Below are 15,334 nucleotides of genomic sequence, written 5' to 3'. Positions count from 1 at the left end.
GTTAGGTAGAGACAAGAGAGGATATTCTAAAGTTATTGTGGTGCTTTCGGGAAGGGATTTTAGGAGCCTGGACCAGGTAGGTGGTGTTATGAACGAAAGAAGTGTAGGAACCAGGTGTGGTAGAAATGAAGGACTTGGCCTTGGGTGGTGTAACAGGGAGAGGACAGTGTCAAGGGTGTTTCCAGGGGTTTGGAGGCTGGTTAAACTAGGTGTTGGGGGGTAATGGTCACTGAGAAAGGGAACAAGAGAAGAGAAACAGATGTGTCCTGGGTTTTTGTTTTGTCATGTCTTTGAGTCAGAGTGATGCAAGTTTAGAGCATAAATTTGGCCTTGGACATGTTAAGTTTGAGACATAACAAAGGGAGACCTTGGTCAAGGAGTTAAGTATAAAGGTCTAGGGAGTGGGAGGGATCGGGAGCTTGGGCTTATCAGACACAACCTAGAATAGATTTATAAGGAGATCCTGCTGAATAGCATTGAGAACTATGTCTAGATACTCATGTCGCAACAGAAGAAAGGGTGGGGGAAAAAACTGTAACTGCAATGTATACATCTAAGGATGACCTGACCCCCTTGCTGTACAGTGGGAAAATAATAATAAAAATTAAAAAAAAAGAAAAAAAAAGTATAAAGGTCTAGAACAATGGCTCAGAAACCAGGGGCACCTTTGCTTCCTAGGGGCCTTTTCCTAACGTCTGGAGACATTTTTGGTTGTCACAACAGGGTGTGGGGTGCTAGTGGCGTCTAGTGGTTAGAGACCAGGGATGCTGCCCCACATTCTACAGTACATGGGATATCCCCGCTCCTCACAGCAAAGCACTGTCCCACCCCAAAGGTCAGTCGTGCCAAACGTGAGAAACTCTGGTCCACAGATACTTGAGAGACTCTGGTCAATAGCCTTGGACACTGATGAGATCATATAGAGAAAGAATAAGAGTAAAAAGGAAGATGGGAGAGGGTAAATTTCTGAGGAACTGTAACACCTAACGGCGGGACAACCAGCATGAGGGACCCAGAAGGAGCCTCCTGAAAGGTAGAAGAAAACTCATAGAGAGTGGAGTCATAGAAACCAAAGGTTGGGTGGGGAGTGGTTCCAAGTGTCAGATGCTGCTGAGACACCAAAGAGGGTGAGGACCAGAAAGCTGCTAGCATTTAGGGATGTGGACGTCATCGGTAAAAGAGCAGTTTGGGCTGCATGATATTGAGAAAAGCATGTTTCAGTGGGAGATGAAAAAAAATGGAGACAGTGTATTTAGTGCTTTCAAGAAGTTTGGCTGTGGGAGGGTGGAGAGAGAAAACAGTCTCGGCAAGGAACATAGCCGTCAAGAAGCAGTTGGGCTTTGGTGGTGTTTTTCTTATTGTTTTCTTTAGTTTAAATTTTTATTATGGAAGATGTCTAACATGTATAAAGTAAGCAGAATGTTATAATGGATCTGAAGTGGTTCACGAATCCAACTAGGAACCATGAGGTTGCGGGTTCGATCCCTGGCCTCGCTCAGTGGGTTAAGGATCCGGTGTTGCCGTGAGCTGTGGTGCAGGTCACAGACGTGGCTCGGATTCTGAGTTGCTGTGGCTCTGGCATAGGCCGGAGGCTACAGCTCTGATTCGACCCCTAGCCTGGGAACCTCCATATGCCGTGGGTGCGGCCCTAGAAAAGACCAAAAAAAAAAAAAAAAAAAAGACAAAATATATCAAAACTTATTAAACTGTACACTTTAAATATGTGCAGCTTATTGTATATAACTTATAACTCAATAAAACCATTAAAATTGTTAGTAACCAAAAAAAGTTAATTTCCTTTTTTATTTTTTTGTCTTTTAAGGCCACACTCGTGGCATATGGAGGGTCCCAGGCTAGGGGTGTAATCGGAGCTGTAGCCGACGGCCTACGCCAGAGCCACAGCAACGAGGGATCCGAGCCGCGTCTTCGACCCACACCACAGCTCACGGCAACGTTGGATCCTTAACCTGCTGAGCAAGGCCAGGGATCGAACCCACAACCTCATGATTCCTAGTTGGATTCGTTTTTACTGCACCAAGATGGGAACTCCATGGCTGTCTTTTTTTTTTTTTTTTTTTTTTAAGGGCTGTGTGTGGCATATGGAGGTTCCCAGGCTGGGGGTCGAATAGGAGCTACAGCTGTCAGCCTACACCACAGCTCACAACACTGGATCCCCGACTCAGTGAGCGAGGCCAGGGATCAAACCTGCAACCTCATGGTTACTAGTCAGATTTGTTTCCACTGTACTACAAGGGGGATTCCTCGGGCATATTTTAGGGCTGGTGGAAGATCTAGTAGAGTGAGAGACTGGGGCGGGGGGCGGCGGCAGGGAGGTGGGAACATCGACAGTTGAGGTTCCGTAACCTTCACTGGAACAGGAGGAGAGCAAGGATTGGCTGCGGATGCCAGCGTTTGTAAATTCACTCATGGGAAACTAGTGAATGCTTCCTGTGACACTGGAGGTGAAGTCACTAGGGCAGTGGGGGGAAAGGTGAGGCAGTTGGAAACTTGAAAGTCTTCGCAGAGAGTGAATTTGGAGCAGAGAAACACTGTAGGGACAGAGGCTGGTCCGTGCTGAGAGTCAGTGTGGGTTGACCTTGACAGTGGTACCAACCTGTCTGCCCCGTGGTAGGACTCTCTCCATCTGCCTTCAGCTGCCTGGGTGAAGAGGCACAGGGAGCAGACAGTGGGTTTCTCCAGCGATGAGGGTTTTCCAAGACTGGTGAGACCAAAGAGCAGGGCCATGGGTGTTTACAGTATTAACTAGGGTATGATTTAAATAATGGGTCACAGGGAGTTCCCTGGTGGCCTAGCAGTTAAGGATCCGGCATTGTCACTGCTGTGTCATGGGTCCCCCCTGTGGTGTGGGTTCATTTCTGGGCCCGGGAACTTCCACATGCCAGCAGTACAGCCAAATAAATAAATGAAGGGTCAGAAAATCCAAGCACCGCATGAAGCCATGACGGGAGTTTTGGGGACGTGCTCTCTGATTGGGCCAGGGCAGTTAGGATGGGGAACTCTTTTCCCACACCTCCTCGGCCTAGTCAAACCAGCACAAACAGATTGAGCCCTGGCCCCAGGCACTTTGTAAGTCAAAGGAGCCTCTCTCTCTTGGGTGTGTTGGACAGAAGAGGAAAGAAGCATCACGAACCCGAACCCATACCAGCCTCTGCGCCGGTCCCCACTGCCTGGCCCCAGGGACTCACACTTTCTCACTGCTGATTCCAGCACAGAAGATTCAGACCCACATACTTAGGTCTACACAGTAAAAGTTCTAAGTCAAGCTAATAAACTGTTAAGTAAAATATGTTTCATCCTCCTGCCTTTACAAATAGACCTCCATGATGGTCTGGAAAGCCAAGTCGGAATTTAGGATGCGCAGACTCTAAAACTGGTTCATAGCTGGCAGCCCACCCCCTTCCTATCCCCAGCTCCATCCCCCACTGCAAGGGGCCATATGTACGTGTGTCTGGACATTACAAGCCACGGGTCCAAGTTCCAGTCATCGCCCTGGGCTTCGGGACCCCAACCCACCCCCACAGTGTGGTCTGTGCTTAGAAGGAGGGACCTAGAGGAGATGCCTACACACCCCTTGAAAGCAGCGCTGGGGCCACTCAGAGAGTTCTGGGGTCCTGTGTGCCTGGTCCAGAGGAAGGAAGGAGGGTACAGGCTCTGGGGACACAGGCTCCAGGTGAGTACAGCCTTCAGGTCCAGGGACCCCTTGCCTGGTGAAGGGGAGCAATTGGGAAAAAATAACAGAGCAAGGCTTCCTAAACTGTTGAGGCTCTGGGACCCCTTTGAACTAGGTCTCTGGTCAAAATTAAGTGATGCAATGATACACAGTACTTGTGATCTCTGCCCTGTTCCTAGTCTGACTGGTTTCTCTGTGTGTGTGTTTTGTTTTTCCTAGTGGGCTCTTTATCACCATTCATGACAAGGGCCATCTTCCAACAATGCTGAACTCTTGGCCAGAAGATGATATTAAGGTACGATCCTACTTTCTTTGCTGTTCCTCTGTTGTTGGATGAATCCTTCAGCCTGGACTAGAGACATTCTCAGCTAAAAATGGGCCATTACAACACTGAAGGCAAGACACTGCATCCCTTCCCAAGGCCCAGAGCACAGACCACTGCCAGCCAAGCACGGAGTAAAGGTTTGCATTAACCAGGCACCCAGTGAACTTGTCCTTTATTATCATTATTAATAGTAGTAGTAGTGCATGTATTGAGTACCTGCTGAATATGCACTGCCAGTTTCCATAGCAGATGCAGAGGAAGATCAGATATAGACCCTCTTCTCAAGTAGCTGACTTTTCATGAGGAAAATAAAATAGAGACACACAAGATTAACTGGTGGAACTTGATCAGGCACGCAGAAAGAGCTGGGGGTGTTAAAGGGGCAGAGATTACTTTTAGCCTGAGGGAAATCTGGGAGGACTTCATGGGAGTGGTGGCATTGGAGCCAGGCCTTGAAATGAGGGCTAGAGTTGGGACAGTCGAGCATTGGAGAGACTAGGACAGAGGGCAGGGGTATTCTGCACCAAAAAAAAAAAAAAAAGTGTCACACCTGGGAGTTCTCTGATGGCATAGCATGTTAAGACTCCTGCATTTTCACAGCTGTGGCTCTGGTCGCTGCCATGGCGCGGGTTCGATATCTGGCACAGGGAACTTCTACATGCTGCAGGTGTGACAAAAAAGAAAAACAAAAAGAGAGGACCTGAAATAAACATTGCAACTCTCATTAAAAAACAAACAAACAAACAAAAACATGTCAGCCTGTACACACTACTGTGTACACAGCAGTGCACGTGTTGGGCAGAGACTTGGGCATAGGGAGGTGTATACAGACTGACCACATGAACCTGCACTTTTTCCTGGAGCATCAATTTTCCTCAAAACATTTAAGGAGAAAACATTGATTTTGCATAACAAACAGGGTTGGGGTAGGGTTAGGGGTATGGGTAGGGTTAGAAGGCGAAATTGGTGCAGCTTTGTAGAAACCTGTCAGCCTCAGGCACGTCCCCAGACCTCCTCCTGTCATGGGGATGGACTTCTCTGGAAGAGTTTGAGGGGCTCTGGCATCTTAGATCATTGTCACTTCTGCAGACAAAATGGGTGAAGCCAAAATACAGAGCCTCTGCTGGCTGCCTGGTAAGGGCATTTCTGGCACAGGAGCAGGCGAGGGGTTGGAGCTGGCCCAGCCCAGGACATGCAGCTCTCGGGGTGAGGCTGGGAGGCTGGGACACTCCACCTGTCCTTTGCTCTCAGGCCCTCCCTCCCTCCGTCCCTGCCAGTTCCCTGGGCCACCTCCCTCCACCAGGCACCCTGAGTGCAGCTTCTCTGTACCCACCTCTCTTTTTGCCCCACCTCCTTCAGACCCTCTTGGGGTCGTGGTGGCACTCAGAACCACACCAATAGGAGAGGACCTTGGCTCTTAGGACCCAGGCCCAAGCCACAGCCCGGGCCCTTGGACTCCAGTCCTGGCCTCCATGAAGAGCTCAATGCCTACATCTCTGTGTGAGTGTGATGTGGCCTCTGTGTCTCATACCTGCTTAGACTCTGGGCACACCAATCCCAGAAGAAGCAAGGCTCCAGGGTGTGTCTAGGATAAATCTGTAATAAAATCTTGAGCACACTGAGGGAAGCCAGCTCACTTGATGGGAAGTTAACTCCAGCCTGCCCTGTGTGGACATGCTCTGAGGTCCTGGACTATCTTTCTGGACAGTTCCACCGTGCTGAAACTTGTCCACCGTAGGCGCTCAGTAGATGCTTGCTGAGTTGAATGAACTCAGTCAATGGACGTGATAAGCATCTTCTAGGTACCAGGTCCCGTGCCGGGAGCAGGGAGAGGGTGTCTGCGCTAACATCGCAGTGCCTCTGTGTGAGCAACAGGGATTTAAAAAGAAAGACGGCAAGACATGCCTTTTAACCAGTAAGAAAGAGGCACCCTCCCTCCAGGCGGGCTCAGGGCCTTGGAGAGGGCTCGTGGACTGGATTTCAGCTTTCCATCCCTCCTCTAGGCAGGGCATAACCTAGAAAATTGCACCCAGGGCTCCTCATTGAGGAATGCAGAATGAGAAAAACATAGACCCTCAGAATTCCTGTTGTGCCTCGGTGGTTGCAAAGCTGACTAGTAACCATGAGGATGCAGGTTTGATCCCTGGCGCCACTCAGTGGGTTAAGGATCCGGCGTTGCCATGATCTGCAATATAAGTCACAGACATGGCTCCGATCTGGTGTTGCTGTGGTTGTGGTGTAGGCTGGTAGCTACAGGTCCATTTCAGCCCCTAACCTGGGAACCTCCATATGTCACAGGTGCAGCCCTAAAAAAGCAAACAAACAAAAAAAAAAAAAAAAGAGAGAGAGAAAGAGAGAAAAACACAGACCCTGACCCCCAAACTGTTTTGCTCCAGTTAGGAAATCAAGATACGAATTCACAGTAGAACCTCCTCCAAATATCCATTGACTTCACCCAACCTCCACGGAGAATCTTCGAAGTTCTAAGCGTCACTTACCAGAGCTGTAGAAACAGCAACTGCTGTGATGTTGAAGGAAGAGGAACGCGGGCTCTGGGGTCACCCTGGAAGGGGTGGGGCCTGAGCGGGCCTCACACAAAGCGAGGCATCTCTGGAAGAGCCTAAGTTCAGCGAGTAGATGTGGGCCCTGCACCTAATTCCATCATGTGCAGTGGCCCTTGAGTAAACATCCATTCTGTAGAACCCCCTGGGGGCTCGGGGGGAAAGAAGGTATCAGGCCAGACTCAAGGACTTTGCAGTCCAGTTTAGAGACTGATCCAAAAACAATTAAAGTAGACTGTGTCTGTGCTGTCAAAGAGAGGGGACCAGGACCAGGAGCAAATGGGGTGACTGGCTGACCACTCACCCTGTGGTACCCCAGAGGGGACAGAGGGTCCCTTCCACGCTTCACTCCTGTTTCACTTTGGAGAAACCTAGAGGTCAGTCTCAGAAACTGTGTGGAAGAATCAGCTCTGGCTTTGCAATCAGACAGACCTGGGGTCTGGTCTTGAATCTTCCATTTACCTGCTGTGTGTGCAGAAAACTGCTCTGATCTCACAGTAGGCACACGTGAGGATTAACTCTGATAAAGTCTGCGCAGCATTGAAGGGCCCTTGAATGGACATGGTCATTGCTGGAGGTGGACGAGGCTGCGGAAGCACACACAGCAGTGCGGGGAAGAGACTGCAGAGGCCTCAGGGCAGCCGAGGGAGGGGGTCCCCTTGCCTGGGAACGGCAGACCGCAGAAGGGCAGCCAGGCGATTTGGCCCCAACGCATGTTTGATTTGGCTTCAGTGATTTTTGAAAGTTTTGTGTTCGTAGACAACATTTTAAAATTAGGAGACTTCATTTGAAAAAAAAAAAAAAGTTTAAAAAATGTTTAAAAATCAGGAGCTCTGAATATTGGGCCCTTGGTTTGGCACCTGTACAAGTCAATTAGGACTGATCAGGCTGCCCGCAGCCTACCCGAGTGCCCACCCTGCCCCATCACCAGCCTTTTTCTGGAGAGATGTTTCCTCTCACTCCAGAGCTATGCTTTCAAAGATTTTGAGTATTTTAAGCTACAGTCTTGTTCACTGGTGTGTTTTCTCCAGTTGTCATTGAAAGAGGAGATGAAGAGGTCTCCTCGTCCAGGTAGGGAATCTCTGCTCATTAGCCCTTTCATGGTTCTCTGGTTTCCTTTTCATGATTTCATTGGATTCTCACGGTCACTGTGGTCAGAGTGGAGCAGGGAGTGCTTCCAAAGCCCCACAGGTGGGTCCTGGGGAACAGATGGGGGGGGGTATTTTCTCAGGTGAGCAAGCCCATGTTAGGCGATGCCCAAGACCACCCACGAGTGATTGTTGCTACCACCCGGAGCCCTCTGCCAGGGCGCTCCTTCTCCAGCTGCTGAGTAGGGGAGGCAGAGTTTCTCAAGGCACAGGTATCTCTGTGTTGTTTGCTGCTTGGCTGGAGGGGAGGGCTGGTTCAGAGAAGCTTCTTAATCAACTCAGAAGATAAAAGATGACGTTCTGTGGTTTCCCAGCCAGAAAGCAGAACCGCACACCGAGACGTAAGAGGAGGAGGCTGTGAGGGAGGTGAAGCCAAAGCCCAGGGCTGGGGGGACCAGGAAGTTTTGTGGGCCCCTCTTGTTCAGAGGAGGGGGCAGCCTGGCCTGCCCAGAGCGCCTGATGTAAATCCCAAAGGGGAGTGGGAAGGGCTTTCTGACTCTTTCCCACAGAGGCCATTGCCCGGAACAGGGAGGAAGGCTCAGCTCAGAGCAGCCCTCCTCCCCAACAGCTTTCCCAAGCTCCTAAATCTCTCCCTCACCCCCGTCCCAACAGCTTTGGGGGAGGACATACCGAGAGGAGAGAGCAATGGGGACACGGGAGTGTCCCCCGCTGGGCCCCAACCACACGCACCCTTAAACTTGGACCAGATGCCAGTGCCAAGTGCCTGCCTGCCATGCGCATGCCCCTGTGGGTTAAACCCCACGCTGTGCTCGTGTCAGAAGTTGGGTTTCCTGGGAACTGTTCTCTGAGATGGAGACGGGAATCAACACCTCTAGAAGGGAAGGAAGCAGAACAGAGAAGGGAGAGAGGCCGAGCTGAGTGGGGAGCCCAGGAAGATGCAGTCGAGCGCGTGAGGAGGCTCTGGAATGGGGATGGCCCTTCAGAGGCATTCGAGTTGAGCCGCGGGAGCTGGGCCTTGATACCCCTGCATCCGTCAGGCATTGGCTGCAGCCTCCTGCCCTGGGGGCCGGGTGTGCCTTTGGCCAAGGTGGCTCTCTTCAGTACAGGAGATTCCCAAGGGGGGCTGCGAGCGGAGGGCAAAGCCGGGGGAATAACCCCTTTATTCCTAACGGGGGGATGGCGCAGAGCGCCATATCTGCCTCGGCAGCATTGTGCTGAGTGCTTTGCACAGATCAACTCGCTGACTCCTCCCGACCACCCTCTAAGAGGCAGGGATTATTATTACCCCTACTTTACGGACAAGGATGCCGAGACCTTAGGTTCTTTGCATGTGAAGGGTGGAACCAAGATTTGAAACTCAGTACTGTGCATGATTTACGTTGTGGAGCGAGAAAAGGGGAGGAGGAGAGGAGGAGGGGTGCTCAGGAAGGAGAGGGCCTCCCTGTGCTGTGGGCAGCCCACGCCTGAGCTCCATGTCGGAGGAGACCAGAGCCAGAGCAAGCAAGGGGGCGTGATCGTCAGAGCCTCTGAATCTCTTCCTAGTCATCTGAGGGGTTACAGCTGTAAAGGCATCTAAACAGGGGAACTGAGAGCCCGTAGTTCCCTGGTAGCTATTGCTGGGCTCTGAAATGCCAGGCTGCTGCTCATGTTTGCCGTCAGCCTTTTGATCCCTACTGCTTTTTTTTTTTTTTTGTCTTTTTGCCTTTCTCGAGGGCCGCTCCCGTGGCACATGGAGGTTCCCAGGCTAGGGGTCTAATCAGAGCTGTAGCCGCCAGCCTACGCCAGAGCCACAGCAATGAGAGATCCAAGACGCGTCTGCAGTCTACACCACAGCTCATGGCAACGCCGGATCCCCAACCCACTGAGCAAGGCCAGGGATCAAACCCACAACCTCATGGTTCCTAGTCGGATTCGTTAACCATTGAGCTACAGTGGGAACTCCAATAAATAAAATTTTAAAAAGCAGATAATTATTGCATGGTCCTTGTGTGGTAATGCTAAACTAAAGAGAGATGAAACAATTAATAATTCTAATTTTTAATCTTTTCCCAAAATAATAATCGTCCATATGATTATAAGAGATGTGATCATTTGCTGATCACTTACTTTATACAAGGCAGTTGGTTAAAAGGAGGCATTTATTAAAAAAAAAAAAAATGGAGTTCCCATTGTGGTGCAGCAGAAACAAATCCGACTAGGAGCCATTGGTTTCGGGTTCGAACCCTGTCCTCACTCAGTGGGTTAAGGATCTGGCATTGCCGTGAGCTGTGGTGTAGGTCACAGATGAGGCTCAGATCTGCTGTGGCTGTGGCTGTGGCTGTGGCCGGCAGCAACAGCTCCAAATAGACCCCTAGCCTGGGAACCTCCATATGCCGTGGGTGCTGCCCTAAAAGGGCAAAAGACATACATACATACATACATACATAAAGGCATCTATTATTCCATTTCATCTTTATAAGAACTGGATAAGTTGGATATTATTATTGTTCCCATTTTATGGAAAATTAAAACTCAGAAAAGTTATCTATTGACCCAAGATCACAACTGGTGCATTAACAAGGAGCCTAGATCCAAATACTGGTTATCAGACCCCAACACCCCTTCCATTCCCCTTTAGACTGTTTGGTGGGATTAAAATGTGCATTTTTTAAAATGTTAAATAAAAACCCAAGTGCGGTCACCATCAGATTTTTAAGTTGCACCTTATGCAGGGCTTGGCAAGCAGTAGGTGCTTCATAAATGTTTGCAGGAGGCAGGCAGACAGAATGATGAGCAGGCAGATGCGTGGCAGAGACAGCAAGTGTTAGGAGGAATCACCCTGAGTTGTAACGGGCAGGATTTGCACCGCTGGAGAAAGAGGAAGAAAGGAACACAGAGGCTGAGCGGCAAGAGATTACAGGTGAATTCAGACTGTGTCTGGCAGGAGCGAAGAGGCCAGTTTGGTTAGAGTGGGCGAGTATGTGTAGATGAGTAACCGGCAGGAAGTGCCAGAGGGTATCTTGGATCTTTGTCACTAAGGAGCTAAGCCTTTTGGGCTCTGTCTTATGGGCCGTTAGGTGGTTGTGAAGCTGTTGCAATAACCCAATTGTTGGCACAATGAGATTGAGGTGGTGAGACAGCCCTCAGAGGAGTCTGGTGTGCAGAAGGGTGCCCAGGACATTTCCAGGCTGGGAGGGCGGCCCTGCAGAGCCCCGCTGCCATCTTGAAAGTCTCCTGAATTGCCAGGATGACACCCTGGAGCAGCACGTGATTCCCTCTGTCAAACTGTCACTCACCGCCCCTCAGCAGAGGGAGATTCTAAGAGAAGGGGAGCCAGAAGGAGGAAGCTTTGGTTAGGCGAGATGGTGGAGAAAGGCCCAGAGTTTGGGCACCTGGGTGGGGGGGCATGAGGGCACACACTTCCCCAAGGAGAACTGCCAGGAGGAGGTCAGAGGCAAGCCGTGTGGTGGGTGGCACTGAGGCAGGGCCAGGCTTTGCCAAGAGCACAGGTGCGTTTTCCCAGCCAAGCGGGGTGATCAAAGGAACTCTGAACCAGGAACCCCAAGGCTGATGAGAATCCTGACTTGCCACTCACACAAGCAAGGTGCCCTTGGCAAGTCATCTAATGTTTCTAAGATAACTGACATGGAAACATCCAGTGCAGTGCCTGGCATGTGGCTGATACTTAACAAATATGTATAGAACATGAAGGTCCAGGAGCTTCTGTTTGCTCAGCTGTGAAACAGGGATAACAATCCCAGACCTGCCTCCCTGCCAGGGCCAGGCTTTGGGGGTTGAGTGGGGGAACCAGGTGAGACATGGGTCTGAGGCACACGCCGTAGAGGGGGACAGCATGATCTCCATGACCCACTGCACTTTCCAGACCCCCTTTCCAGCAGTGGAAGGATGGATGTTTTTGTTTATCTTTTTACTGCCACCTGCCGCATATGGAAGTTCCCAGGCCAGGGGTCAAATCAGAGCTGCAGCTGAGACCTACACCACAGCCACAGCAACGCAAGATCCGAGCTGCATCTGTGACCTACACCACAGCTTGTGGCAATACCAGATCCTTAACCCACTGAATGAGGCCAGGGATCGAACTGCATCCTCATGGAGACTACATGGAGTCCTTAACCCACTGAGCCACAATGAGAACTCCCAGAAGAGTGTCTTTAAGAATCTCTGCACCTGGGAGTGCCCGTTGTGGCTCAGCAGAAACAAATCTGACTAGCATCCATGAGAATGCAGGTTCGATCCCTGGCCTTGCTTAGTGGGTTAAGAATCTGGCATTGCAGTGAGCTGTGGTGTAGGTCACAGACGCGGCTCAGATCTGGCATTGCTGTGGCTGTGGTGTAGGCTGGCAGCTGTAGCCCCAATTCGACCCCGAGCCTGGGAACTTCCATATGCCAAGGATGCAGTCATAAAAAAGACACATACACAAAAAAAAAATCAAGAATCTCTATACCTATTTTGACTGAAAGACAGCACAGCCCTGAACACTCTCATCCCTAGAGAGAGAGAGAAGATTCCACGGAGCCAGTGGGTTCTGGATCATAAACCCTTCCCGGAAGGAGTGGGTCTTCATCTTCTCCTCAGCGCCCAGCGTTGTACCTGCATGGATTAAACTGACCCCTATGCTGCCCTTGGGCCCCATGCTTGGAGCCAACTGGCACATCTCTGGTTCAGAGCTGGTCCTAAATCCTGGCCCAAAGCTGGTTCCCGTGGGGGGCTTGACTGACCCCATCAATTCCACACCTTTAGAGGTGGAGGAAACTGGTGCTGGTGAGCAGGTCAGGATGACCTGGAAACCCCTGCACTCTTGCTCTGAGGGGTTCTCCTTGGCCTGATGCTCAGGGCCCCTCACAGTCTGACTCCTGGTTGACTTCCTAGTCTCTCCCTTCGTGGGACCTGAATCCCCACACGTAGCCCACCTCCCCCCACTTCTACCCTGGGCCTTAATTTCCTTCTGTATCAAATGCTCTTCTCCCCAGCTGTGCCCCTGATGGACAGTCTCCCTCTGCCCAGTGCCTGGCACATGTGTCTCCTCATCTAAGAAGGGTCACCCTACAGGCAGTGCCTCTCCCTTCTCTCAATCTCTGCTGCCCTTCAGCTGCGCTCACACGCCCCCAAGAGTCATTATGAATATTTATGTTCCATCTCTCTTTTGCCCATTAGTCCTTTAAAGGGCTGGGTCCTTGCGTTCTTGTTCTTAACAGATGAGCAAACTGAAGCTCCTTCCCCAGGATTTGGCACCGTGTCTTTTGCAAAGTAGTGATTTTTATCGAGATATGTTAAATCAATGAATGAGTCAGTGACGAGCCATCAGCGTCATATTTCTGTCATCACCATCAAGCGCCATCAGCATCTGTTCATTCACAGTAGGTTAGCCTTGAACTAGCGCTATGTCTGGTCCAAGCATGCCTTCACTGATTATTTGCCAAAACACAAAGATGATCCCCGTGCAGCTTGAGAACCCTCCTGGTTTCATGGGAAACAGTGATGCAAGCGGATTTCACAAGGAGCTCTGTCCTTTGCAAACTGGATCGATTATACCCAGGAGCAGGCCATGGAGCTCTTACTTTGGCGTCTAAACCCCAGGGCTGTAGTAGCAGCAGGAACGCTTGCGTTATTATCTCCTTTCCTTCTGTCCTTCCCTCACCATCCACCACTCCTCCTCACAATTCTCATGCAGAGCTCGTCTGCTTAGTTTCTTGAGGGAGAGTGACCAGATGGGGTCCCCCCACCTCAGCTCTTCCTGCCATCTCCACCCCAGACCTCAGAATGCAGGCAGGTGTCTTTCCATCATCTCACCTCGGTGGGGTTTCTCACCAGCCCTGCCAGGAAGAGGAGGGGGTGGTGAGGAAGGCCCTGCCAGCTGCAGTTGAGGGAATCCTTTGGCCTTGTCCCAGACAAAGCCGTTTTACCCCCAGCAGAGGCAGCGGGCGTCTGGTTGTCAGGCCTGATGTATTGCACTTTGTCGCCAGAGGCGCCGTCCCAATTGATGGCATCCTGCTTTGTCTTGCAGGCTGTGGTGGTGACCGATGGGGAGCGCATCCTGGGCCTGGGAGACCTGGGCTGCTACGGCATGGGCATCCCCGTGGGCAAGCTGGCCCTGTACACGGCGTGTGGAGGCGTCAACCCTCGGCAGTGCCTCCCTGTCCTGCTGGACGTCGGCACCAACAACGAGGTAATGCTGAAGCCAGGAGCCCGAGGGTGGCGGCTGGGATGGGGTGGGGAGAGCACCTTTGTGCGGTGGTTCTATCTGCACAGCATGGGGCCATTTCTTTCTGGGGTCCCCTTCGCCAGGGCACTTGCCCTACATGGTTGTGACCTGAGGACCTCGCTCCTCCCTGGTCCTTGGTCCTCTACCTCCTGCCACCTTGACCCCTGCTCGGACCTTCTGCACTTCGTTATTAGGCAACCCCAGGCAGCTCCATTGCCTTTAGGGCTTTTCTCTGATCCATTTATGGAGAAAGCCATCGAGGTGGGAGTGGCTGCTGGGCTGTGTTTTTTTCAGCGTTTTAGAGGGAAGCTCCCTCTGTAAAAGGATGAAAACTCAAAGCACCAGGGCCAAGGGCTGCCATGTCTGGAAGAGCATCCTGCTAACCCAGGGAGAGAAACTCCCCCGAGCTGTGGCTGAGAGCCACTGGCCACCTTACATGTGGTTGAGATTTAAGGAGCTCAGGCCCCAGCCAAGAGTTTGTCTGCTCTGGGTACCACCACCCTGGGACATGGTATTTGAGCCTGTCTGCAGTTCTCAGCTCTGTGTCTCTGTGTCAGAGAACTCAAAAAAATACCCAAGAATTCCTTCTTAATGACAGTTATCTCAGTTCCTATTGCGGCTCAATGGGTTAAGAATCCGGCTGGCATCCATGACATTTATCTCTGGGTTTAAAATAAGTGTATGTTCGTCTTCCAAAAAATTGAGAAAAACCTGGGCGTTCCTGTGGTGGCTCAGAGGTTTGAGAACTGACATGGTGTCTGTGAGGATTTGGGTTCCATCCCTGGCCCTGCTCAGTGGGTTAAGGATCTGGTGTTGCCATGAGCTGTGGTGTGGGTCTCAGGTGTGGCTCAGATCCTATGTGGCTGTGGCTGTGGTGCAGGCCAGCAGCTGCAGCTCTGATTTGACACCTAGCCTGGGAACTTCCATGTGCTTCAGGTGTGGCCCTAAAAAGAAAAAATAAGAAGAAAAATCCAGAGACGTGTTAAAAATAAATTATCAGTCATACAAGCAGTATTGATCATTTTTACAATTTGGGATATTTCCTTCCAGCCTTCCCCCACCCCAGAGCATTTATAAAAAGAAAATTAGGTTTGTATTGCATGTACAGTGTTAGTTTTGCCTTTTTAAATGTAATGTGTCTATGTCCTGAGTTTTCTCCCAGGTCACTGCCATTCTTCCACAGTGCTGTTTTCGTAGCTGCCTGGGGTGTCATAACTCTCATAAGAAACCCTCTGCTCCTGGACACATAGGCTATTTCTAGTCTTCTTGCAAATATAACTGTGCTCTGATACCCATACTTGCAGATCAGTCTTTCCATCTCTGATGATTTCCCAAGGATAAATTCCTAGAAGTGGAAATATTAAGGCAAAGGGAATGGCTATTTTTTAGATTCTTGATTCCTTTTGTAAAAAGCTTATGCTTATTTGCGTTCTGCAGTGATCTGTC

General features: G+C 50.7%; 1 protein-coding gene across 2 annotated transcripts in view; it reads left to right on the top strand.

The window, feature by feature from the left end:
* The window catches only part of ME3 (malic enzyme 3), a 318,355-nt gene that overhangs the window by 246,253 nt on the left and 56,768 nt on the right, over positions 1–15,334 (top strand). For both annotated transcript variants that reach the window (XM_021102108.1, NM_001244258.1), the window contains 2 exon segments: positions 3,911–3,986; positions 13,691–13,852. In XM_021102108.1, the coding sequence (XP_020957767.1) occupies positions 3,911–3,986; positions 13,691–13,852 (238 nt within the window).

Source organism: Sus scrofa, chromosome 9, assembly GCF_000003025.6.
Source record: "Sus scrofa isolate TJ Tabasco breed Duroc chromosome 9, Sscrofa11.1, whole genome shotgun sequence".
Classification (NCBI taxonomy): domain Eukaryota; kingdom Metazoa; phylum Chordata; class Mammalia; order Artiodactyla; family Suidae; genus Sus; species Sus scrofa.
This window is presented reverse-complemented; position numbering and strand designations above follow the sequence as displayed.